The sequence below is a fragment of the Somniosus microcephalus genome, chromosome 2 (genome assembly GCF_052327205.1).
Source record: "Somniosus microcephalus isolate GS21.2 chromosome 2, FLI_Smic_1.0, whole genome shotgun sequence".
NCBI lineage: Eukaryota > Metazoa > Chordata > Chondrichthyes > Squaliformes > Somniosidae > Somniosus > Somniosus microcephalus.
Genome location: NC_140988.1, coordinates 179,301,321 through 179,324,522, shown reverse-complemented (window position 1 = coordinate 179,324,522; position 23,202 = coordinate 179,301,321). Strand labels below are relative to the sequence as shown.

Here is a 23,202-nt window from a genome sequence, read left to right as displayed (position 1 = left end):
AATGAGGTCTAATTTTTCTCCCATTAATGTAGGATATGGAGGATGCATATTGAATTTATGATAAATCAGGAATATTTGAAACTGAAACGGATGAGGTATGAGTAGTGGAGGTCCCTTCAGGTGTGAAATAAGTTCCATATTCAGTGATTCACCATCAATCATTCTGATTACACTGCAAAATCTGTGTTTTTTGGTGGGGGTGAAATTAAATAAACATTTAGTTTTGCTGCATATTATATGGTCTTTGCTGAACTATTATAAAAAAAAAAGACAAGAATGGATCACCAGTGGACAAGAAGGATTTTTACTGGCATACTGAAATGACTGGTCCATTCTTTCTAAATTACAATAACTTAAAATAAAAGAATAGTGAGTGCTCACTCAGTGTGGCTGTGATAATTGAGATGAAATGCATCAGGAAACAGAGATAAGAATGCAGTTGTAATTGAGAGATGGCCAGTAATTGTGTTAGTTTGTGTAAAAGAAGACAACTTCTTATTGTGTAGCAATGGAACTACAGAGATCATCTGTTCATGAAAATTGGCAGGCTAAGTGACTGATTAGCCACCCTGCAGGACCCTTCTGCCTCCGGTCCTCCAATTCATCCTTCTAATTGCTGCACCAGGCCAACCAGAGGTGGTGACAATGTGACCAGCCTTACTAATCCCCAATACCCTCCAAGTTGTCACTCCATACACCACAGTCACTATGCTATTACCTTCAGGCCTTCTTCAAACCATGTCCTTCAGAATCATAGCTCCAGCCCAGGAGTGGCCAGGATTCCATTCCCAACATAGAATTGGGAAATAACAAATAAAGAACCTAACCACGTGGCAACAAAAGTTAATTCATGGATATAACAACAGAAAACGCTGGAAAAATTCAGCAGGCCAGGCAACATCCGTAGAGAGAAGTAGAGTCGACGTTTCAGGTCGAAACCCTTCTTCAGAACTGAGAAAAAAAGGCAGGAAATGAAACAGGTCTGTATGAAAGAAAGAACTTGCATTTATATAGCGCCTATCATGACTTGCAAACATCCCAAAGTGCTTCACAGCTAATTAATAACTTTTTGAAATCTAGTCACTGTTGTAATGTAGGGAAACACAGCAGCCAATTTGTGCACAGCAGGATTCGACAAACAGCAATGAGATAAATGACCAATTAAACTGTTTGGCCTAGAAATTGGGTTGGGGCGCCAAAGTGGCGCAAAAGTCGCCTGAGCGCAGGATTTAGCGCAGCGATCGGAGTGATACTGATCGCCAGAAATTCAGTTTCAGTGCCCCTCGAGGGACATGGGGCGAGGCTCGAGGCGCTCCGCGTCCCTCTTAGGGCGCTGAAACTGATTATCGCAGTGCAACGTGCCGCAGCACCACACGCTGCGGCACAGCACGCTGCAGTACTGCAGGCCTTCCTCCCACTGTTAAGGGGGAGGTGCCTGCAACAGCGTGATCCCCGCTCGCGAGTGCCGGCAAATGAGCCCGGCACCAAGGAGAAGTGCCGGGCTCTCGGGAAACAGCCGGCAATGCCGCGGGGGGGGGGCGGGGCTAGGAGGCCGGGGACGAAGGTGCTGGCAGGCGGCCGCCGAAAAAGCGGCCGCCCCGCACCTCCACCTTAACTTGCGCCGCTGCCGGCACAGTAAGGCCCCGTGAACCGGGCGCGGGTAGCGAACGGCGCAACTGCGGCGGTCGCTACCAAATATCGTGAACGGGGCGCGAATGGGGTGCTGCGCACACCGATGACGTCATCGGTGGCGGGGCAGCGCAACAGGCTAACGCCACCATTAGCGCCCCTCCTGAATATCGCGGGAGGCGCAGCCAGTGGCGCTACAGCCACTGCCTGCCTCTTTAGGCGCTAACAGGTGGCGCTACTCACCCAATTTCTCCCCCTTTGAGCGGTGTTGGTTGAGGGATAAAGTTTGGCCAGGACAAACTCAGTGGAGCACTCTGACTGCAACTTTTACCCGTGTGACATTTCCATTACCATTTCTCACACTAATCATTCTTGTAGCTTCCCTGAATCAGTTTATATTCTGTGTTTAGATTGCCCACATTCATTTCACATTGGACCTTGGCACAAAGAGCCTAGCATCTCATCTGGGCTGGAGTTCAAAGGGCTGAAGGGAATTTTAGGGCAGAGTTTACTGTTCTTTCACTTGAGCATATTGGATCACCTAGATGTAAATGGAATTTGGTTAGGGAAGCTCACACACCAGTAAGGGAGCCTGTCTGATTTTAATGGATGGAAAATTGGGTAGGCTCCTTACTGGTGTACGAACCTACCATATCGACATGCAACAATTTTCCTCTATGCACTATTTCTGAGTGATTCAATATACACCGGTGCTGGAACAGAAAAATCTGTCACACTGAGGATCTTGAGAAGGGTTTAAGGAAAGCTCTCATCATTCAGAAAATACAGGGGTACCAATAATAATGAAGTCTTTTATGGCTACTTTTACCGGAGCACGCTTTTGATGAAGTGGGTGGCTCCAGACACGACTGCTTATCCTTTCAGCAGTTTTTTGTAAACTTGTTCTTAGGATGTGGGTAATGATGGTAAAGCTACATTTATTGCCCACTCCTAGATGCCCTGAGGAGGTAATGGTGGGTCTCTATGAACTTGGCCATCCTTGTCATGATGGTACTCCATAATGGTGTTAGGTTGGAAATTCCAGAATATTGACCCAGTGACAATGAAGGAACAACAATATATGTTCAAGCCAGGTTGGTTTGTGACTTGGAGGGGACTTGGATATGATGGTGATCCCATGACATTGCTGCTTTTGTCCTTCTCAGAGGTAGAGGTCACAGGGGAGGGAGGCATCGATCAAGCAAATTGCTCTATCCAGGACGATATTGAGCATCTTGAGTGTAGTTACCTATAATGGATATCCATTGATTTGGTGTACTCCAACCCAGGCAAGCCATATTTTGTAGCAAAGATGATCCTGGCCATTTCAAAAATGCAACACTTCTGTCAAATAATATGTTTTTTTTTGCTTCTAGACAGTGTTGAAGATGAGTTGGAAATGGCTACCGTCTGCCATCGTCCCGAGGGGCTGGAGCAGCTTGAGGCACAAAGTAAATTCACAAAAAAAGAGCTTCAGATCCTCTATAGGGGTTTTAAAAATGTAAGTATATAAAATAACTGGAATTCAGATTTTAGAATAACATTTAAAGCTAATTCCCATAAGATTTTAGATTGTAAAGTTTTGAGTTTTTAATGCAAAGTCTGCTTGTACGAGGTTGGATGATTTAGGTACGGGGTTTCTTTCTTGGTCCTTACAGTAAGATTTAACTCAGCCTCAGACAGTGGGGGCTCCATAGCAAAAGTGCTGCTTTTGATGCTGATCCAGTTTTCATGCTATTGCCATTTATATTTCTGCAGTAGTTGTATTTTCAGCATAATCAGCAATATTAAATGGCTTCTGGGAGTGGAATAAGCCAGGGCCAGGAATATTCTTGGGGCTGCTCCCCCTCCACAGCTGTAACTTTGCCAGAGATGTGGTGGAAACCCTGTTTAGTTACGGCAGCAGAGTAGGAGCAGCTCCAAGTAAATTTTGGGTTCAGAATGTTTGCTCCTGACAGTTATCCAGTGACTTCTGCTGTAAAGTGTATATCTCTGGATGTCGGAGTGAGCATGGTTGGGATGCCCTCTGTGGTTGAATAGCCTGCTGTAATTCACTAACTGTGTTCATACATGAAGAATTTTCCATCTTTGCATTAATTCAGAAAAATCCAAATTCGGCCCAATTTAAATTTGGAGATGCTTCTGTCTGTAACTACAATGGTTACATACATACGTACCTGGTCAATGTGGCAGTTATTCTTTTCATTCTTTTTTGCATAAGCATTTGATTTGGGCAGTCCAGTGCAATGTGGAGTTTGCATAGGGTCTTAATCTGAACCTTAACTAAAGCTCCTTAGCCCTTTCTCCTACTCTAAGATTGTGCAGTCTACAGATCAAAATGGTGGATATTCTTACTAGTGCTCCCTAATATAAGTGACATTTCTTTATGACAAAGAGAATTTGTAAGAGCTGTATTGATTTCTTTGTGGGTTCAATGATGAGACATTTATGAAAGAGAATGAGTTTTAATCTAAAGTCTGTTCAACTCTTTATACAGCATTTACAGGAGACAACAAGCTTGTGATGCATCTAGAACGAAACTGAAACCAAACTAACTGCCTTGCTTCTCTCGGTCACATGCCCTCTGCTGGTCAGGCACAAGCAATCAATACATGCAATTACGGCATCATAATCGAACAGGCAAATACTATCTCTATTTGCTGATATCATTACATCTCCTTTTCTTAAAACAAAAGTATTTTACTTTTAACTAACAACATGTTTTCTTTGTATTAATCTGCATTTTAACTGTAACACTTAATGAACTTACATTATCATTATCATGATCAAGGTTTTTTAACCTTGCTTGGTGTGTTCACATGAAATATGTCAATACACTAGAACTTGAAGAAAGAATAAGATAACATTACTTCCTTCTATAACAATAGTCCTTAAATTTGCTCAATGAGTCTCTCAGGAGGCTTCACGTGTCTTGAGGATTTTCTGATTGATTGTCCTTGAATCTGAGTTGTTGCCTCAGGTGATTGGTTCTCAGCTGTGTGATCAGGTTGTTCAACAGTATCAGTCTCTTGACCTGCTGTGGCTGGTCCCATGAGAAGATCTTGACGATTTCTTCTCAGAACAGCACCCTCATCTGTCTGAATGGTGTATGATCTTGGTTGAACTTCACTCAGGACAGTTCCCTTCTGAGTCCATGTGTTTGTTTTGTCTTTGAACCTTACTTGGTCACCAGTGTGGAGTTCAGGTAGGTTTTGTGTTCCTCTGTCATAGTCGTACTTTTGCTTTTCTTTCTGTTGCTCTTTGAACTTCCTCACTTTCTCCCCCTCTTTTGTTTTCAGGAGGTTCTCCGGGATGGGTAGGTTTGACCTTAGCCGACGTCCCATCAGGAGTTGGGCTGGTGACTTACCACACTCGAGCGGCATTGTGCGGTATACAAGCATGCTCTGGTAGAAGTCAGTTCCACTGTCTTTTGCCTTGTACTTCAGTCTTTTCACTGTGTTTGCGGGCTCTCCTGGGTCAACAGCTCTGGACAACGTGTCTGCTGTATACATCAGCTTACCCGGTGTGTACGCAACATTCAGTTCATCATAGACTGTCTCTCCTTCGCTTTCCACAACGAGGACTCTCTTTACCAGGTTCAGTCTCTCACAGGCTTTTAAACCTAGTATGGCTTGCACATCCTTTGGCACCATGATTAATGCTAGCATGTGCTCTCTGTCCTTGTGTGTTACTTTGACAATGCATCTTCCTTTCACTGGTATTTCAGTACCTGAGTATCCTGTCACTTTCACTTTGATTCCATGTATCTTTGGTCTGGGTCTAATTTTCTTAAAATCAGTCTCTGATATCACATTAACTTGTGCTCCAGTATCCAATTTAAATGGAATGTGTATGTCATTCACTTTTAGTGTCAACATCCAGTCTCTTTCTTCTTTTTTGTTTTCAGACACAACATCTACATAGAACTCCTCTATGTCGCTTTCATCTACTGCATGGACCTTGCTTTGTTGCATTTGGTTCTTACAGCAGCGGGCATAATGGTTGTTCTTGTTGCAACTATTGCATGTTTTACCATATGCTGGACACTTTCTTGGTGGATGCTGTGTACCGCATCGACTACATGACTTTCGATTGTCCCTTTCATTTTCGTTCGCTGGCCACGCTTCTTTTTTCACATTGGCGCTCTTTTTGTTAAACGGTTTGTGTCCATTCTTACTCACTGCATCCACGTTGCAGCTACTGTCACTGAACAGCTCCTTTGCCTGCAACTTCACAGTCTCTGTAGCCCTACACAGTGCTATGGCTTTTCCCAGGTCGAGATCTTGCTCTCTTAGCAGTCTTTCTCTTAGACCATTATCTGGAATACCACACACCAGTCTGTCTTTTATCAGCGAGTCTGTCAGTCCCCCAAATTCACACGATTTGCTTCTGTTTCTCAGTTCAGTCACATACTGATCAATAGTCTCACCCGTTTTCTGTACACATGTGAAAAATTTGTGCCTCTCAAACGTCACGTTACGTTTAGGTATGCAGTAGGCCTCAAACTGTTCCATTATTTTATCTAACTTCATTTTGTCTCCATCAGCAGCGAATGTGAAATTATTATACACCTCCAGCGCTTCATCACCCACGACATGTAAGAACACTGACGATTTCTTATTATTACTTTTCTCGTCAGCTCCGATTGCTGATAAATACAACCCCACACGTTGTTTGAACCTCCTCCAATTTTCAGCCACATTACCTGTCAACTGAAGCGTCGCCGGTGGGAGTAAACCTTCCATTTTTCACTTCGTTAGCTATTCTCTAATGGTAAGTAATGATGTTCTCTTTTGGCTTGCTAATCTGTGGAGAGCTGATTTAACTGCAGATTTTTTCTCTTCATCTCTTTCAGCCACTTCTGACACCATGTATTGATTTCTTTGTGGGTTCAATGATGAGACATTTATGAAAGAGAATGAGTTTTAATCTAAAGTCTGTTCAACTCTTTATACAGCATTTACAGGAGACAACAAGCTTGTGATGCATCTAGAACGAAACTGAAACCAAACTAACTGCCTTGCTTCTCTCGGTCACATGCCCTCTGCTGGTCAGGCACAAGCAATCAATACATGCAATTAAGGCATCATAATCGAACAGGCAAATACTATCTCTATTTGCTGATATCATTACAAGAGCTACTGCCATGTGGACTTGAATATGAAGTAGACATTTCAATCTATGGGAGGCTGTTTCCCTGTTGGCCAGTGAGGACTTATGATTCAAATCTTGGATTTGGTTTTGTACTCAAATTTTTGATTTTCCAAAGGTCAATCTGAACCTAAATAGTAACTTTATGTGAACACTTATCCATTGCATGGCAGCATACATGTCAACCTAGGAAAGTAGCAAAAACTGATCAATTCAAAAATAGCCCTGAATATAGACCTTATGAGGTATAAAGACATGGGCCTAGAAATTTGGGGGTTTAATGCAGCCGTTACCACCCAATTCACTGCCAGCGGGTCCCACGGCAGTCACCATTTTCAGCTGTTGGCAGCAATGCCGATGTCCACGCTCGTGAAAATTATGGCGATTATGCGGATAGTGATGTCAGTGAGTGTGCAATGCTCACTTGGCGCCCGATCTGCCATATTCAATTTGGCCACTCCACTTACTGGCATGTCTTAATTGTGACCAGCTGAGCAAGCGTTGACCAGCAGGAAGGAGGCTCCAGCAGTGTTATTTAAAGGAATCATCAGCAACTACTTGCAGCTGACATGTTTCTGCAGTTTGACTGGCTCTGTGGAACTTTCTGCAACTCCAGCAGCTTTATAAACATCTTTCAAGGTCCTAAGGTAACCGGGGGCAAGTGGAGAATGCCTTCATTCTTGTTTAAAGGCTTCTGCTCACAACACTTGCTCACAGTCATGGGGGCTCTACTGGTAGTCCCCCTCGCGCTTGAGTATCTTAGGGAGAGGGAGTGGAGGCAGCGAAGAAGATGAGAAGATGCGCGCAGAGGGAGAAGAGCCAGGACAGTTCTCAACAGGAGGTCTTAACCACATAGGGTCTTCAGAGAGCACTTCTCTGGTATCCACTTAATCGAGGAGCAGTGTATTAGGAGACTCAGCTTCACCAAGTAGGTGGTCACAGAACTCTGCCAGCTCCTGCAAACAGACCTGCAGCCTGAGAACAGGATGACCATGGCTCTCCCAGTAGCGCTCATGGTCACTGTGGCCCTCAATTTCTTTGCCAGCGAATCCTTCCAGTCTGCAACAGGAGACATAGCTAACATCTCACAGTTCGCTGTCCATCGCTGCATCTGGGAGGTCACTGAGGCTCTCTACACCAGGAGAAGGGCTACGTTTTCTTGTCTCTGAGCAGAGAGAAGCAGGAGGAGCACGCATGTGCCTTTGCCAGGATAGCAGGCTTCCCCATGGTGCAGGGCACCATCGACTGCACCCATGTGGCTTTGCGGGCGCTGCATAACAATCCTGAGATCTTCCGCAACAGCAAAGGCTACCACTCATTTATGTGCCGTTGTTGTGCAACCGTGGCAGCAAGCTGAGACTGCAGAACAGCGGTCTGCGATTCCACTGCAGCATTAAGACTTTGGGTCGCTTCCACCTGTTCTGCAATGACAGCCGTGACGTCGCCCATCGCCACAACATCATGTCTGAGTATACATGGTCTCTCCTGGTGTTTTCCATCATTTCCAGTCTGGAAACCATGGGCTCCAAGCCCTGTGAAAATCCCCGGCCAATGTTGGAGGCGGACTCCTCCATGGTCCTTGACATTGCCAAGAGACACTCTGGCAAGCTATCCATTGCACCTAGCAATTCGGTGTGCATGCTCATCACCCTTCTTTGAAGGCTGCCCCATTGAGGTCCTCATCTGAGTTGTGTGCAGCAGAACTCGCGAGTGAACTCGCCCTCCAGGGAGGCGTCCCCTGAGCTACTCTATCTTCCTGGCCAATGTTGGAGGCGGACTCCTCCGTGCTCCTTGACATTGCCAAGAGACTCTCTGGCAAGCTTGCCATTGCACCTAGCAATTTGGTGTGCATGCCAATCACCCTTCTTCTGAAGGCTGCCCAATCGAGGTCCCCATCTGAGTTGTGTGCAGCAGAACTCGCGCTTTGCCCATTGCCACGGCCTCGGTGACTTCTGTGCCAATGATGTCAAGCACTCTCTCATCCAATTGGCTCAAGGCCTGTATGGCAGCTTGCCCCCCACCTGTCTGCAGCTGCGCCCGGCAATTGTGCGCGACCTTTTCCTGCAAGAGAAAGGGAAGTGTGTGAGTGAGTGCGGTGCAATGTGTTTGGGTGATGTGCCTGCCATAGTTGAATAGCTGTCTGTCTGTGCAAGTTCTGACATATGGGTGTAAGTGGCAAGGTTGTGAGAGTGAAGTGAAGTTATGATTGTTAGGTCTGAGTGGTGAAAGGTAGATATTATTGGTAGGCGTGTGATGGGGGTATGGTGCATTGAGCAATGTGTGAGGCTTGTGGTGCAGATGGTGGGATATGGCATTTGCTGAAGCCTTCACTCACCTTGACCTGTCGTGTGAGGTCATTAAACTTCTTGCGCCATTGGATGGAGGACCTGGGGACCACACTGTTGGCCATCACGTAATCAGATATTTCCCGCCACTGCCTTCTGCACATATGGGCCGATGGCATCCTGCCGGCTTGCGGGAAGAGGACAGCCCGCCTCCTCTCCACGGCCACCACCAGTGACTGCAGAGCTGCGTCTGAGAAACGTCTTGCTCTCTCCCTCTGCTGCCGCTCAGCCATCTCTTCCTATTTGGTTGTGCTTCCATGTGGCATTCCAAATGGAATGACAGTGAGGTGCTGTTGCATCAGTGCTCTTCCCTTTAAGTACTGGATAAAGCCTAGGCCAAATATGACTGGGAATTAGACTGCACCCGATATTGGTCCACCAATGAGCAGCAGTTTTAGTGCTGAGATCAGCACTATAATCATGTTAATGAGCACTGAGCATGAATTTTGCGTGCTACCTAGGCCAATTTGACCTGGCGCAGCTAAATAGCACTGGGCCATATCCAATTTCTCGGCCGTGGAGTCAGATTGAAAGGGCTGTTATCACATATAGGTATAGGTATACCTAATGTATGATTATTTTTATTGCAGGAAGAATACAAAAAGTTCACAAAAGTACAGTTTGCAATAATAGTGGATTTAAAAATTACCAAAGGAAGTGTATGTACTGAAGGTGCAAGATTTATTTTCTAGATATAGTCCTCCAAAAATTTTTGATTTATTTACATTTTATTTGGTGCTTTTTCTGGCATTTGGAGTCTGCTGTAATTCGGCCTTTCAAGCCGAATCATTTCTCCTGGAAAGGTTACAGATATTTTATGAAATGAAAGAAGTTGTAAGGATTTCAATGCAATTTTACAGTATCTAGCTCCTTTCATTGGGAATCTAACCCCAGATACATATTAATTTGTGAATTGAAACTTCTTACAAAAGACATCTACAATAAACCCAACTGGCAGTGCTTTCTATATTCACAAGACAAAACTGTCTCACCATTGTATTTGTACCTGTCCTAGACTCCATGGCAACCCAGATGCAGTTGGGGGATTATTTACCCTATGCTGATTTTAATATTTTAAAGAAAAATTGGGCCGGATCTTGCTGAGGCATCTCATGGCGTGTGCCATAGACTTATTTTCAGGACCCTTCATCTCGAAAAAATGTTTGCATCATAACTTGCTGGATGTGCGAACTGATTATGGCTCGGCAGGGACAATGGGGCATCTGGTACCATAGTTAACGGCGGGACCAGCAGTGTATCTCCTTAACCCGTGAGATTTATGGATTGAGGAAGAAACAGAGGAATGATGGAGAAGGAGGGTGAATTAGAGTGGGTGAATTAGAATCAAATCAGGTACAGAAAGATAAACAAAGAGAGGGGAAGAAGGACTGGATTAAAAGAGAGGGAAAAAAGAGACAGAAAGGAAAAGTAAGAAAATAATTTAAAATTTGAAATTTTTTTAATTTCTAAAAACAATTGACTACATGCAAGAATGAGATTGAACACTTTAAATTGCTTGCATTCTGGGCTAGAGAGGTTGATTGTCATTGCTGTTGTATCCGTGTGTTAATGGAGACACGGAATGCAGGAGTTGGTTTAACAGGTGTTTACTGAACAAAGTCTGGAGGTGAACTAAAAGATACAAGACGCTGTACAAGCTTATATACCCGAGTGGTCACTACCGGTATTACAGTACACAGGGGCTCTTAAAGGTACATACACTACAATTCCTCCCCTTTTAGATAATTAGTACATAACATTTTAAGTAATCATTAATTAACATGTTTACAAGAACAATAATCTACACATTTGCTGCAGTTAATCAATTATAAGTCAGTCTCTCTGGAGGCTTCCTGACTCGGTCCGGATAACGCCTCGGTGGTGTAGTAGTTTTCGGTGGTGTAGTAGGTTCTTTTGGCAAGGTCGATTCGGCTTGAATGCCAGTGTCGGGTTCATCTGGTTCCAGTATCACCGGATCGGAGGTAGATACTATGGGTATCTCTGCTTCATCATTAGGCGTATAGAGTTGTGGTGTAGGTTGTCCCTTTTCGGATGACTCTATGATCTGGTCAGCATGGCGCCTTATTATGCTTTCACCAATGTCCACGGTATACATCAGCGGTCCTAGTCGTGTGCAAATAGTTCCAGGCTGCCATTTCTCGGTATGGTAGTCCCGGGCCAAAACTTGTTGACCTATCTGGAAGGTTCTAGTTGGCCTTTCATTCATGCCTTGAAATTGCCAGTTCTCTACGTCCCTTCTGATGTTTGGCTTGATCAAATCCAGCCGGCATCTTAGTCTTCTATTGAAAAACATCATGGCGGGAGTTTGGTTTGTAACCACATGTGTTGCATTCCTGTATGCAAACAAGAAGTTATCTACCTTATGTTGTAGATTTATGTCTTCATTACTCATGGCCTTTATGGCCTTCTTGAAGGTCTGGACAAACCTTTCAGCTAATCCATTGGTGGCGGGATGGTATGGGCCGGACGTGTAGTGCTTAACCCCGTTGTTTTTTAAGAACTTCCTGAATTCTTCGGACACAAATTGCGGTCCATTACCAGAACAGATCTGTTCAGGCAGCCCATTCCTGGCAAATATGGTCCTTAATACTGTGATGGTTTTTTCCGTGGTGGTGGAGGACATCTTTATTACCTCCGGCCACTTGGAGTGTGCATCAACCGCGATTAAGAACATTGAGTCCATAAATGGACCAGCAAAGTCGATATGTACCCTTTGCCATGGAGATGAGGGCCACTCCCATGGATGTAGAGGGGCTTGTGGTGGGGCATTTTGGACCTTCTGGCATCCTAGATAGCTCTTGGTCATTTCTTCGATGTCTCCATCGATACCTGGCCACCACACAAACGCTCTGGCTAGGTTCTTCATTTTCACTCCACCCAGATGCCCCTCGTGAAGCTCCTTTAGCACTTTATCCTGGAGTTTGGGTGGAATCACCACTCTGGATCCACACATCAAGGTTCCTCGGCACGCTGACATCTATTCTCTTCTTTGCGAGAATGCTGGCAACAGTGGTTCGCCATGTGCTGGCCATCCCTTCACCATTAAATCGTAGACTCGTGAGAGAGTCGGGTCATTTCTCGTTTCCTTTTCAATGGTAGAATTTGTTACTGGTAGACATTCTGCTATGGTTGAGTGGAACATCTCCACTGGGTCCACTGTAGGTGCCTCTTCTATTGTTGGCAACGGCAGGCGCGATAAACCGTCAGCATTCCCATGCTGTTTTGATCCGTTGTATTCTATGTCATATTGGTGTGCCCCTAGGAAAAGAGACCACCTCTGTAGCCTTTGCGCTGTCATAATGGGAACGCCCTTTTTAGGGTTGAATATGGAGACGAGGGGTTGATGGTCAGTCAACAAGGTAAATTTTTGTCCGTGTAGGTAATGGTTGAATTTCTTCACTCCCCACACCAGGCTGAGTGCTTCCCTGTTGATCTGGGCATAGTTACGCTCAGCTGAGTTCAATGAGCGTGACGCAAAAGCTATCGGCCGCTCCGAGCCATCAGGGAATCTATGCAATAATACCGCTCCTACGCCGTAAGGGGATGCATCGCACGCCAGTCTGATTGGCAGTGATGGGTTGTAATGAGCCAACACTTCCTTGGACGTGATCAAGCCTTTGCATTTATGGAAGGCACGTTTACAGTCTTCGCTCCATTTCCAAATTACTCCCATTTGTAGCAGTGCGTTAAGAGGGTGCAGAACAGTTGAAAAGTTCGGTAAAAATTTATGATAGTAATTTATCAATCCCAGGAACGACCTTAATTGTGAGACATTTTCAGGTGCTGGGGCTTTTATGACCGCTTCAATTTTTTCAGGTGACTTATGCAAACCTTCTTCGTTAATTATATGGCCACAATATGATATTTGTTTCTGGAAAAATTCGCACTTGGGGTGATTTGCTCGTAGGCCCCGTTCTCTCAGTCTAGTGAGCACCTGCTCCAAATTGGCAAGGTGCTCGTTGTCGTTTTCTCCTGTTACAAGGATGTCGTCTAGGTAGCATTGAGTCCCCGGAATCCCTTGCAGGACTTGCTCCATAGCTCTTTGCCAAATAGCTGGAGCTGATGCTACTCCGAAAACCAGTGGATTGTACTGGTACAGGCCTTTGTGTGTGTTTATCGTGAGATACTTTTTAGAGACCTCCTCAACCTCCATCTGTAGATATGGCTGTGCCAAGTCAATTTTGGTGAAATGTTTCCCTCCGGATAGTGAGGCGAAAATATCTTCTATCTTTGGAAGAGGATACTGTACCGTGTGAAGGACCGGGTTTACAGTCACCTTGAAGTCTCCACAGATGCGAATTTTTCTCTGTTGTTCAGATTTATCATTATTAAACGTTTTCTTCATGACCGGGACGATGGGTGTTGCCGACTCGCTCCAATCTACCTTGGATAACACGCCTGCTTTTTCCAAATTCTCCAGCTCTGCCTCGACTGCTGGACGAATTGCGTATGGCACCGGCCTTGCCTGAAAAAACTTGGGAATTGCCGCATCTTCCACTTTCATTGAGGCGGTGACGCCTTTCAAGGTTCCTAGTTCCTGTTGAAACACTTCTTTGGCGTTAGCCAAGATGTCTTTTCATCGTTCAGGTATGACGTCATCATCATTTTTTTTCTTACTGGTCACCTGAATGGAGTGCCAGTCTAAATGTATCTTCCTGCTCCATTCACGTCCCAACAACGGTGGACCACCATCTTGCAGAACGTATAAATACAACTTCTGTATTTCCTTGCCGTTGTATACAACAGGCACCTTTATTTTCCCTCTGGGGTATACTTTCTGCCCCGTATATGTCTTCAAGATAATGGATGTGTCTTTCAAAGGTATATGCGGAAATAGCCGCTCATAATCCCGTCAACTTATGATGGTCAGAGCTGATCCTGTATCTAGCTCCATTTTAATTGGGGACCCCGCTATCATGAGGGTAACCCAAATGGTCTGGTAATCTTCTTTGGCAATTACATTATGTAATTTGAGACAGCTTAGTCTCTTGTTTCCGGAGTCGCTATCGCTCTTCTGGTCTTCGGAGCTACTGTCCATCATCATTTGTACCTTTCTGTACTTTTCCTTATTGATTTTCTTTCTGTCAGTGGATTTTTTGTTTCCAGATCGGCATATACGTGCAATGTGTCCCATCTTTCCGCATTGCCTGCATGCTTTGTCCTTGAACCAGCAGTCCCTCTGGTCATGGGTGGATCTGCCGCAGCGATAACATCTCTCGAAACCCCGTGTCATTTCATGGGTGCCGAAGTCCTGTGGCTTTTGCTGTATCTCTGCAGCTCCTCTTGCTGCTGCTTCATATGATACAGCCACACTGAAAGCCTTGTCCAGTGTCAAATCTTTCTCAGAAAGTAGCCTTTTCTGTGTTCCTTCACTTTGGAGACCGCAGATGAATTTGTCTCGTAGAGAATCTGCCAGTCCTACCCTGAATTGGCAGTGCTTTGACAGCTTTCTTAATTCGGTGAGGTAATCAGCGTTACTTTCATTCTTGTGCTGATTCCTCCTGAAGAATTTGAATCGTTCCGCTATCAGCAGCGGTGTTGGGTTCAAGTGCTCCTGTAGGGTATCAACAATCTCCTTAAAATTCTTGTCCATCAGTTTGGCTGGAGTGATTAAGTTTCGTAACAGCCCATATGTCCTTGCGCCCATCAGATTTAGAAGTACCGATGCCTTTTTATCATCCTCTACTTCATTCGCTGTGCAATATACCTCCACTCTTTCCACATATGTGGTCCAATCCTCTATATCACTATCGAAAGCAGTAATATTGCCAGTCTTAGGCATCCTGAAAATCAAAAATGGTGCCTCCCGCGCTTTCCTTTCTTCCCTGCCGAGAAAAAATGGCGCCTCCCGCGCTTTCCCGCCGCTGCCGCTGCTGACAACGCTGTTCTCTGTGGTTTTTATTTACACAGATATTTTTAATAGTTGGAGACTCGTTCCCGCCGGACTCTCTGGGACTTTTCCCTCCCTCTGCTTGGTCCGAATGCTGACCTGCTTTGCAGCGCCGGCCGTCTCCCGAGTGCTCCACCCTCCGTCTCTGTTTGCCTCTGCCTTCCGACTCGCTGCTCGGCCCCGCTGCAGAGCCACCCGATCGAGCCCCAGCCCGCCACCCAGGAAGGATTAGTGCAGTACCTGCCACCAGCCCGGCTAGCTGGTGAAACCACAGTTTTTTTTTTCTTCGACGTTCGTCTGAGGAATCGATCTCCTTGAGGTGCTGCCGAATTGCAGGTAAGTCCGTTTCCAATTCGTCGCCACTGTTGTATCCGTGTGTTAATGGAGACACGGAATGCAGGAGTTGGTTTAACAGGTGTTTACTGAACAAAGTCTGGAGGTGAACTAAAAGATACAAGACGCTATACAGGCTTATATACCTGAGTGGTCACTACCGGTATTACAGTACACAGGGGCTCTTAAAGGTACATACACTACAATTGCATTAACAATTATCACACTGTTAAACAAATACTTGAGCTCTTAATTACCAGCCTTAACTTTGTGTAGTGAGTTTAATGGGCAATTAATGTGCAAATCCAGCAAATTCTTAAAAATAATGGGGAGGGTAAGGGCGAAATGCTGTTTGTGCAAAGCAAACGGTGGAGCAGTGAAAATCGACCAGCATGTTCTGGAGATTTGCAACTTATGGCATATCTGTTAATCCACTGAAATTGCCGGCTGATTTGCCGTTATTTTTCCAGCAAGACTCAGCCCATTTACTTTTTATTTTTAGGTAGCCTCAGGAGGTTGAGTGAGTCAGTATCATCAAAACAAAACCTTAGAACTGTGTTCTGATGAAGGGTCTCACCTAGCCATTAGCCTTGTTATTTCTTCTTTGAGATGTCAATCACCCTGCTGTGCAATTCAGAAGCTTTCCGATTTAAAACTTTAAAATACAAAGCTAGAAATGATGGTTGGTGATACTACGGGAAGAATGGATAAAAAGTTTGTTTGACATTCCTCTATCCATTACTTTAATGGAGGCATTAACCTATTTAAAATAAACTGGTTAATGTCTTCATTAAAAAGCAGACAGGGGAATGTACACAATCACATTGTGCATTTATGTAATATTAATGCCGACAGTAATTTCTAGTTTGTATTGCTCCTTTGTACTCTATAAAAATGGTTTATTTTTCGACATATTTCAATCATTAAAATAACTAAGGTGTAAAAAAATGCATTTGGAGGAAAAGGCTGAATTTTCTGCTCTCAGGTGGGCCTCCCTACCTCCAGTCTGAGGTTCACAGTTTATTATACTGATATTGACGATTAATACCATATCTCACATTTCACCATGGATGAGGGGTTTTGATAGAGTAAATAACGAGAAACTGTTTCCAGTGGCAGGAGGGTCAGTAACCAAAGGACACAGATTTAAGGTAATTGGCAAAAGAACCACAGGTGAGATGAGGAAAATTTATTTTTTACGCAGCTAGTTATTATGTTCTGGAATGCACTGCCTGAGAAGGCGGTGGAGGCTGATTCAGTAGTAACTTTGAAAAGGGAATTGGATAATTGAAGGGGAAAAATGCAGGGCTATGGGGAAAAAGCAAGGAAGTGGGATTAATTGGATAGCTCTTTTAAAGAGCTGGCACAGACACAATGGCCGGAATTTTGCCGGCATTCGGGGCAGGTTTGGAGGTGGGACATCCGGCAAAATCGCAAAGATTGACAGCGGGTCGGAAACCCGCTGTGAACCCACCTCCAGACAATCTTCCCAGGAGTCGGGTCCCCGATTTGTGCATGGACCCGACACCTAGCGGCGGGAAGAGGATTACAGCCACTTAACTGCTTGTTAACAGGTTGTTAACAGGCAGTTAACAGGCTTTTTCCAATTTTGACACTTCTACTGCAGGCTTCCCGACGTCCGGACACCACACCAGGTAAGTGTGGCATGTTGTGAGTCTACTGTAATGTTTGTGCATTGCTGACAGCTGCAGAAGTGGTGTGAAGGATCCAATGGTTCACTGGTGAGTTTCAGAGGTAAGAAAATGTTGGGAAAATCATTTTTAATGCATTTACACTTTTCTGTAGGTGACAGGTTTTGGATTGTATGTGTAGTCCCACCTCATTGGGAGAACCTCTCTCACCAGTGACAGATCACTTCTGTAACCTCACCTGCAGCTGCCATCTGTTCTAGCCTAAGGAGGGAGTCACTGGAGAGCCTGGGTGCAAGAGCTCACCTATGAACAGTCAATGCTGTCAAACTCTGAAAAATCAACTGTCAAAAAAAATTGTGCGTGGTCCCTTTAAGAAAACCGGCAGATGACACGTCATCAAATGATGTCATCTAACACCGGCTTCCTCTTAATTGGCTGGCAAGCCCACAGGGCAGGCTTAACAAGACCAGTTGACGTAAAATTACGTCTGTGGGCCGGATATAGTTGGAGGCGGGACTGGAAACCGGAAACCAGCTGACCTGCTCCCAAGCCGCCTCAAAGCATAAAATCACGGCCGATGAACCAAATGGCTTCCTTCTGTGCTGTATCATTCTATGATTCTATGTTGACCACCATAATATGGATGTACAAGCTCTCTCCCCAGTTACTCTATTGGGGCCTACACCTTATGCATGTAAACAAATTGAAAAATGTTTCCAAGGTTACAGAACAGCTTGTTAACTGCCTACATAATCCCATTTTTATAGGCTCTTCCCATTTAAGTACTAGTGCTGGGTGCGCTCAATTCTGCTGACGCAGCATCCTCAGAGGTTGCAGCTTCCTCTGAGGAGTCTTCTGGCTCTTCCGCCTGGACAGTGGAGCACTCGATGGTCCTGTGGGGTAGTAAAGGCATGAGTTAGACATGTGATATTAACGTAGCAGACACATCCCATTGTGCAGGTGATCAGAACTCAATCTGTATGAACATCAGATGCCATATCAGTCATTCATGCAATCTAAATGAGAGGGTTGCAAATCTATTCTGTCACCAGCTTGCTCTACTGCGCCCGTCTCGCCGTCCCCCACTTCCAGCTCCTCAGCACCTCTGACGATGTCGAGAGCAGCCTCCTCAGCGGTGGTCAAGTGCACCATGGAAGGTGGCCCTCCTCCTGTCCTGCCCCTCTCCCTCTTACTGTGGGCTCTCTTTTCCTGCAATGAGGGCTACCAGTGGAGTTTGAGCGAGAATGTTGGAGTGAGTGTGGAGAATCCATAGCATAGCTGCTTAGACAAAGATGGAGTGAGGTGCCAATACCAAGGGCCCTTCCTGTGCGTTGTTAGTTGTTGTCATTGCATAACAGTGAGAGTGAGTGTGAGGGCAGCATTGTCGAATAGTGAAGTGATTATGTACATAGAGAGAGAGGGATGGTTAAGGGTGCAAGGGATGCAAGGGTAGGTTGGGATGTGCAGGAGTAGGTTGACAATGCAGAGTGCTGGAGGTGGGAGGCAGATTGAAGGTAAGTATGATGTTATACTCACTTTTGCAGAGCGTAGCAGATCATTGAACCTTTTCCTGCACTGAACACAAAGACTTGACGCTAACCTCCTCAGCAATTTGCAGCCAGGCTGCCTTCGTTTGCTGAGGAGGCTTCCTACGTCCATTTGAGGGGAACAGTATCTCTTTGCGCCCTCTCACTCCCTCCACAAGAGCATGGAGGGAGTCATCATCAAATCAAGAGGCTTTTGATCTTGACCCACTCATCCCTCTATCTGCCACACTGAAAAGCATCAAAAAATTAAGGAAAAATCACAAGGCTGCATGGGCCCCTTAAATGCAGCTGAATGGAAGACGTCAGCAGAGGCGAGCAACAGCCTGATTGGGCTGGGCAACGCACACAACAGGCTTAATAAGCCCAGTTAAGGCAAAATACTTAATGCAGAGCAGATTAAACCGGCAGCGGGACCAGAACCCGCCCACAAACCAACCTGACTCTAACCCGTCTCCACTCGGAAAATCGCAGCCTCAGTGTCAGTGTCATTTTTTAAATTATGTGAAATTCCTTATGACTTTAACCCCACTTCTCATATAATTTCCAAATCCTGCAAGCCCACAAATGCGCTGTCTGGAATGCTGATATAAAACCATTTAATGCAATACTACCAAGGAACGTCCTACTTATCTCAAAAAAGCAGCTACAACTCATCTTGAAAAAAATTCGACAAGAGTTAGTCATAACTCAAAATGTTCCTTTGAGGAAAATGAAAAGTATTAAAAAACTGCAATTTAATCAGCTTATTTGTTTTTCATAACTACTTTGGGGATAAACACTGACTAACCATACCTGTAACTGGGACTCTCTGAAGGCATCAGCTCATCTTAAAACCTTCCTGCCCCAACTTCACATGCAGTGAACAATGGGTGGGTGGGTGGGTGGAGGGGTAAATAATGCCTGATTGACTGGTTCGGACAGACTCCAGTCCTACCTCCAATTGATCTGATTGGCTAATACTGATCACCTCCATTCCCCCTAAAAAAAAAAATTCTTCTTTGTGAAACACAAACAAATTGACTGTCAAATGAAAACATCGTCTGTCAGATTAAGAGTGATGGTTGGCATTAATGTGCCAGTGAGTCTTCTTTGTATTTAATAGGAAAGCAATGTACTTTTATCATTATTTATATACTGTGTATTTTTGATTTGTTATATAGCAGTCCAAAACAGGTAGTAGAAACCCAATGCTAATAAAATTTTGAATATGTTCAGCTGCTAAAAAAATACACAAATTAAGTTACTTAAAAAAAATGAAAGAGTAATTTGGGGTTTGTCAATAATGCAGTCTCCTGTTCTCATTCATGGAAAAGTTCCCTCTTTAAGTCAGGTTCAGATGATTGTAAAAAAAAAAGAACTAAAAAGTCATCCTTGGTGAATCAGAAATAAGCGAAATAAGACCATCAAAGATCATTTCATCCACCAACAATCCGCAGTAAGATTTGACCTTTATGATTCATCTCTAAGAACTTCAAATGTCAAGTTTTTTTTCTTCACTCAATCTCATCTCTGGTTTCTATTTAGAAATGCAGTTTTACGGATCACATTATTAAAGATTTATTTTCTTAAACTACCCATTGTGTCATCTCCATTGCTGAAATGTTTGCTGATGCATGTAATGTCAAACATTGTTGACTATCATATGAGACACTCAGCCTAGATACGTGCTCACTGTCTCACCTTTCGTCTTTTTCCCTGACTTCACCAGGTGAAGCCAAAATGAAATCTCCTGACAGTCAAGAATTTGTGTTAACAGGAACTGTTTAATTTATGTTAACAGACTGTGATTGACTCACAGATGACATGAAGTGAACTAATAAAGAACTTCCATTTACATAGTGCCTTATCATATCTCAGAAACGTCCATGCAATTAATTAGATTGTGCAGTTGCTATGTGGATAAATGCAACAGCCATTTTGGACTCAACAAGGTCCCACATCTAGCAATGAGAAGAGTGAATGTCATTTAAGACATTGGAAGAACATCCTAATCATCTTCAAATAATATCACAGGAGCTTTAATGTCCAACTAAATTATCAGAGAGACGAGGACGTCAGTTTAACATCTCATTCAAAGGGTGGTACTTCAGACAATGCAGCAATCTCCCATGTCAGTTTAGATTATGTACTCAATTTCCGACTCAAAAATGAGAGTGAGACCAACTGAGCCAAGCTGACACCTTTCATTTTACAATGCATAATTATATTTATTCTTTCTCAAGATATGACTGATGGCAATGCATATGTAGTACCTTCATGGTGAGGGCAGTTTCTAGCAGCAGTATACTTTTTCATGCTGGCCGAGAAATTTGGTTGTGCTGCGCCCATTTTTCTTGCGCCAAACAACCTCCTAAGCCTCCAATATAGCAGACAGGAAGCGCATGCTCATTATCAGCCAGAAGAGCACCACCCACCATATTATTAAAGGCCAAAAAATCATTGTGTAATGCCCATTCCTGATATAGGCTTTCGGCCCATTGTATAACAACTGTTTGAGGCCCCCACTGCAAGATTGGTTTGTCCTGAGGCAGCCAGCGTTTCTTCCTGGTCCCTTCTGATTAGCATGTGCAGGCATGTTTCTTGAGTCACAGAAAATCAGCAAGCATAAGGCACATAAGTATGTATCACATATTTCCCCATTTCTTTAACACCATTTATGCAGGTGTTTTTGATAATCTTTTATCCTTTATATTTTATACCCAGCAGGACACTTAATGAGAGCAGTGCTTCTATGTTAGTGTCCTGCTGTTATGAGCTTCTTCAAGCTTAAGTCAATGTAACAAAATAGCCATTAAAGCCTGTCTTCCATTTTTCTATTATCTTCTGTACTACATTGGTTTTCTTTTATTTAACGTTTGTAATTTTGGTGTATTTATTTGTAAAAAAAATTATAACAAAATGTGTGAACTAGAGCTGAATATATAGAACAAATAGAAGAATATTTATTTAGTTGTACTTGGAATATTTTCAGTAAGAAAGAACTTGTATTTATATAGCACCTTTTACGACCTCAAGACATTCCAAAATGGTTTACAGCCAATGAAGTAGATTTGAATTGTTGTCACTGTTGTAATGTAGGAAACGCACCAGTCAATTTCCGCACAGCAAGGTCCCACAAATAGCAATGTGACACTGACCAGATCATCTGTTTTGTAAGTGTTGGTAGAGGGATAAATATTGGCCAGGACACCAGGGAGAACTGCCCTGCTTTTCTCAAAATAGTGCCATGGGGTCTTTTACATCTACCTGAGAGGGCAGACAGGGCCTCGGTTTAACAGTTCATCTGAAATATGGCACCTCTGACAGTGCAGCACTCCCTCAGTACTGCCTTGTAGTGTCAGCCTAGAGTTTGTGCTCAATTCCCTAGCGTGGTACTTGAACCCACAACCTTCTGACTCAGAGGTGATGGACACAGAAACTATGCAAAATGGATGTAGGATCTGATGCCAATTTTATAGAGTAAATTGGCTGAATTCCCAGCCTCGAAGTTAGCCTGGACCCTCCTGAGTTCCCAAGTCTGAGGCCACAGCAAATAGAAGGAATGTGTAGAAAATAGGCATGAAGGCTTGATATATATATTTTTAATTACTTCCATGAACCCCTGACTGTTTTCACCCTCCCATTTGTCCAATTTTGTTTACTGATTTGCATTCTAAATTTGTTCATTAGATCCCCATGCAACACCCAAGGCAGGAAGGTGATAGACAGGGTGTGGTAGCCTAATGGTTATATTAGCACACTAGCGACCCAGAGGTCATGATTCATAATCCCACCATGGCAAGTTGTGAAACTGAAGTCAATAAATCTGGTCATTTTTGGGGATAGTACCAGAAAAATAACCACAAAAGCTGCCATATTGTGAGTAAAAACCCAACTGACTTATTAATGTCCTTTAGGGAAGGAGCTGATATCCCTACCCAGTCTGACTGATAAGTGAATCTCGTCCCACACTATGTGGTTGGCCCTAAACATCTTCAGAACAACTAGCAATGGGCAATAAATACTGCCAAGATCAAATAAAGATAATATAGATTAGACAAAGTGTGAGCAATGCACATTTTCCCTACAAACCAGCTCATGAAATCGCTCATTTTATCTATATATATAAATCGGTCGATCTGTCTGTCTGTCCTTTTGTCTTTCTGTCTGTCTGTCTGCAGGTGTGCGTCTGGGCGGCTATGCGCTCGAAAGTTACAGGGCGTACCTACGCGTGCGTTACGTCGAAAGAAAGCTTACCTTTCCAAAACGGTTTTAAGCGTATTTACGTTTCGGCCGGGCTAAAATTGCGCCCGCGGTATCCGAAAAACCTTAACGTTCCGCTCATTAGCATCTCATTATCCGCTCATTAGCGACAGAGTGACCTCGAGCTCGACCAATCGTACGCCGGGTTGCTGGCGTGTGCCGCCGGGCCAATCGGTGCGTGTGTGGGCGGGACTTATCGTTCTGAACCGAGGTGAGTAGCCGCCATCTTGCTTCCATTCTTTTTCCTGCTTTCTGCGTCTTTCTTTTCAAATATACATTTCCAGCAAAATAAAATTCAATTTATTAAATTCTTGTAAAATAAATCACTAATTTGTAACTATTTTATCTAACCTGAACATTCTTTTTCCTACCTTTGCCCATTTTTTTCTTAG

At 44.1% G+C, this 23,202-nt stretch overlaps 1 protein-coding gene across 2 annotated transcripts in view; it reads left to right on the top strand.

Moving 5' to 3' along the window:
- The first annotated feature begins 1,664 nt into the window (after positions 1-1,664).
- LOC147123139 (Kv channel-interacting protein 4) overlaps positions 1,665-23,202 on the top strand; it is an 85,955-nt gene continuing 64,417 nt past the window's right edge. The window contains exon 1 of one of the 2 annotated variants that reach the window (XM_085967648.1): positions 1,665-3,130. In XM_085967648.1, the coding sequence (XP_085823774.1) occupies positions 2,942-3,130 (189 nt within the window). In that variant the 5' untranslated portion in view covers positions 1,665-2,941. The remainder of the gene's footprint in view (positions 3,131-23,202) is intronic. The other variant, XM_085967658.1, reaches the window with a different exon arrangement.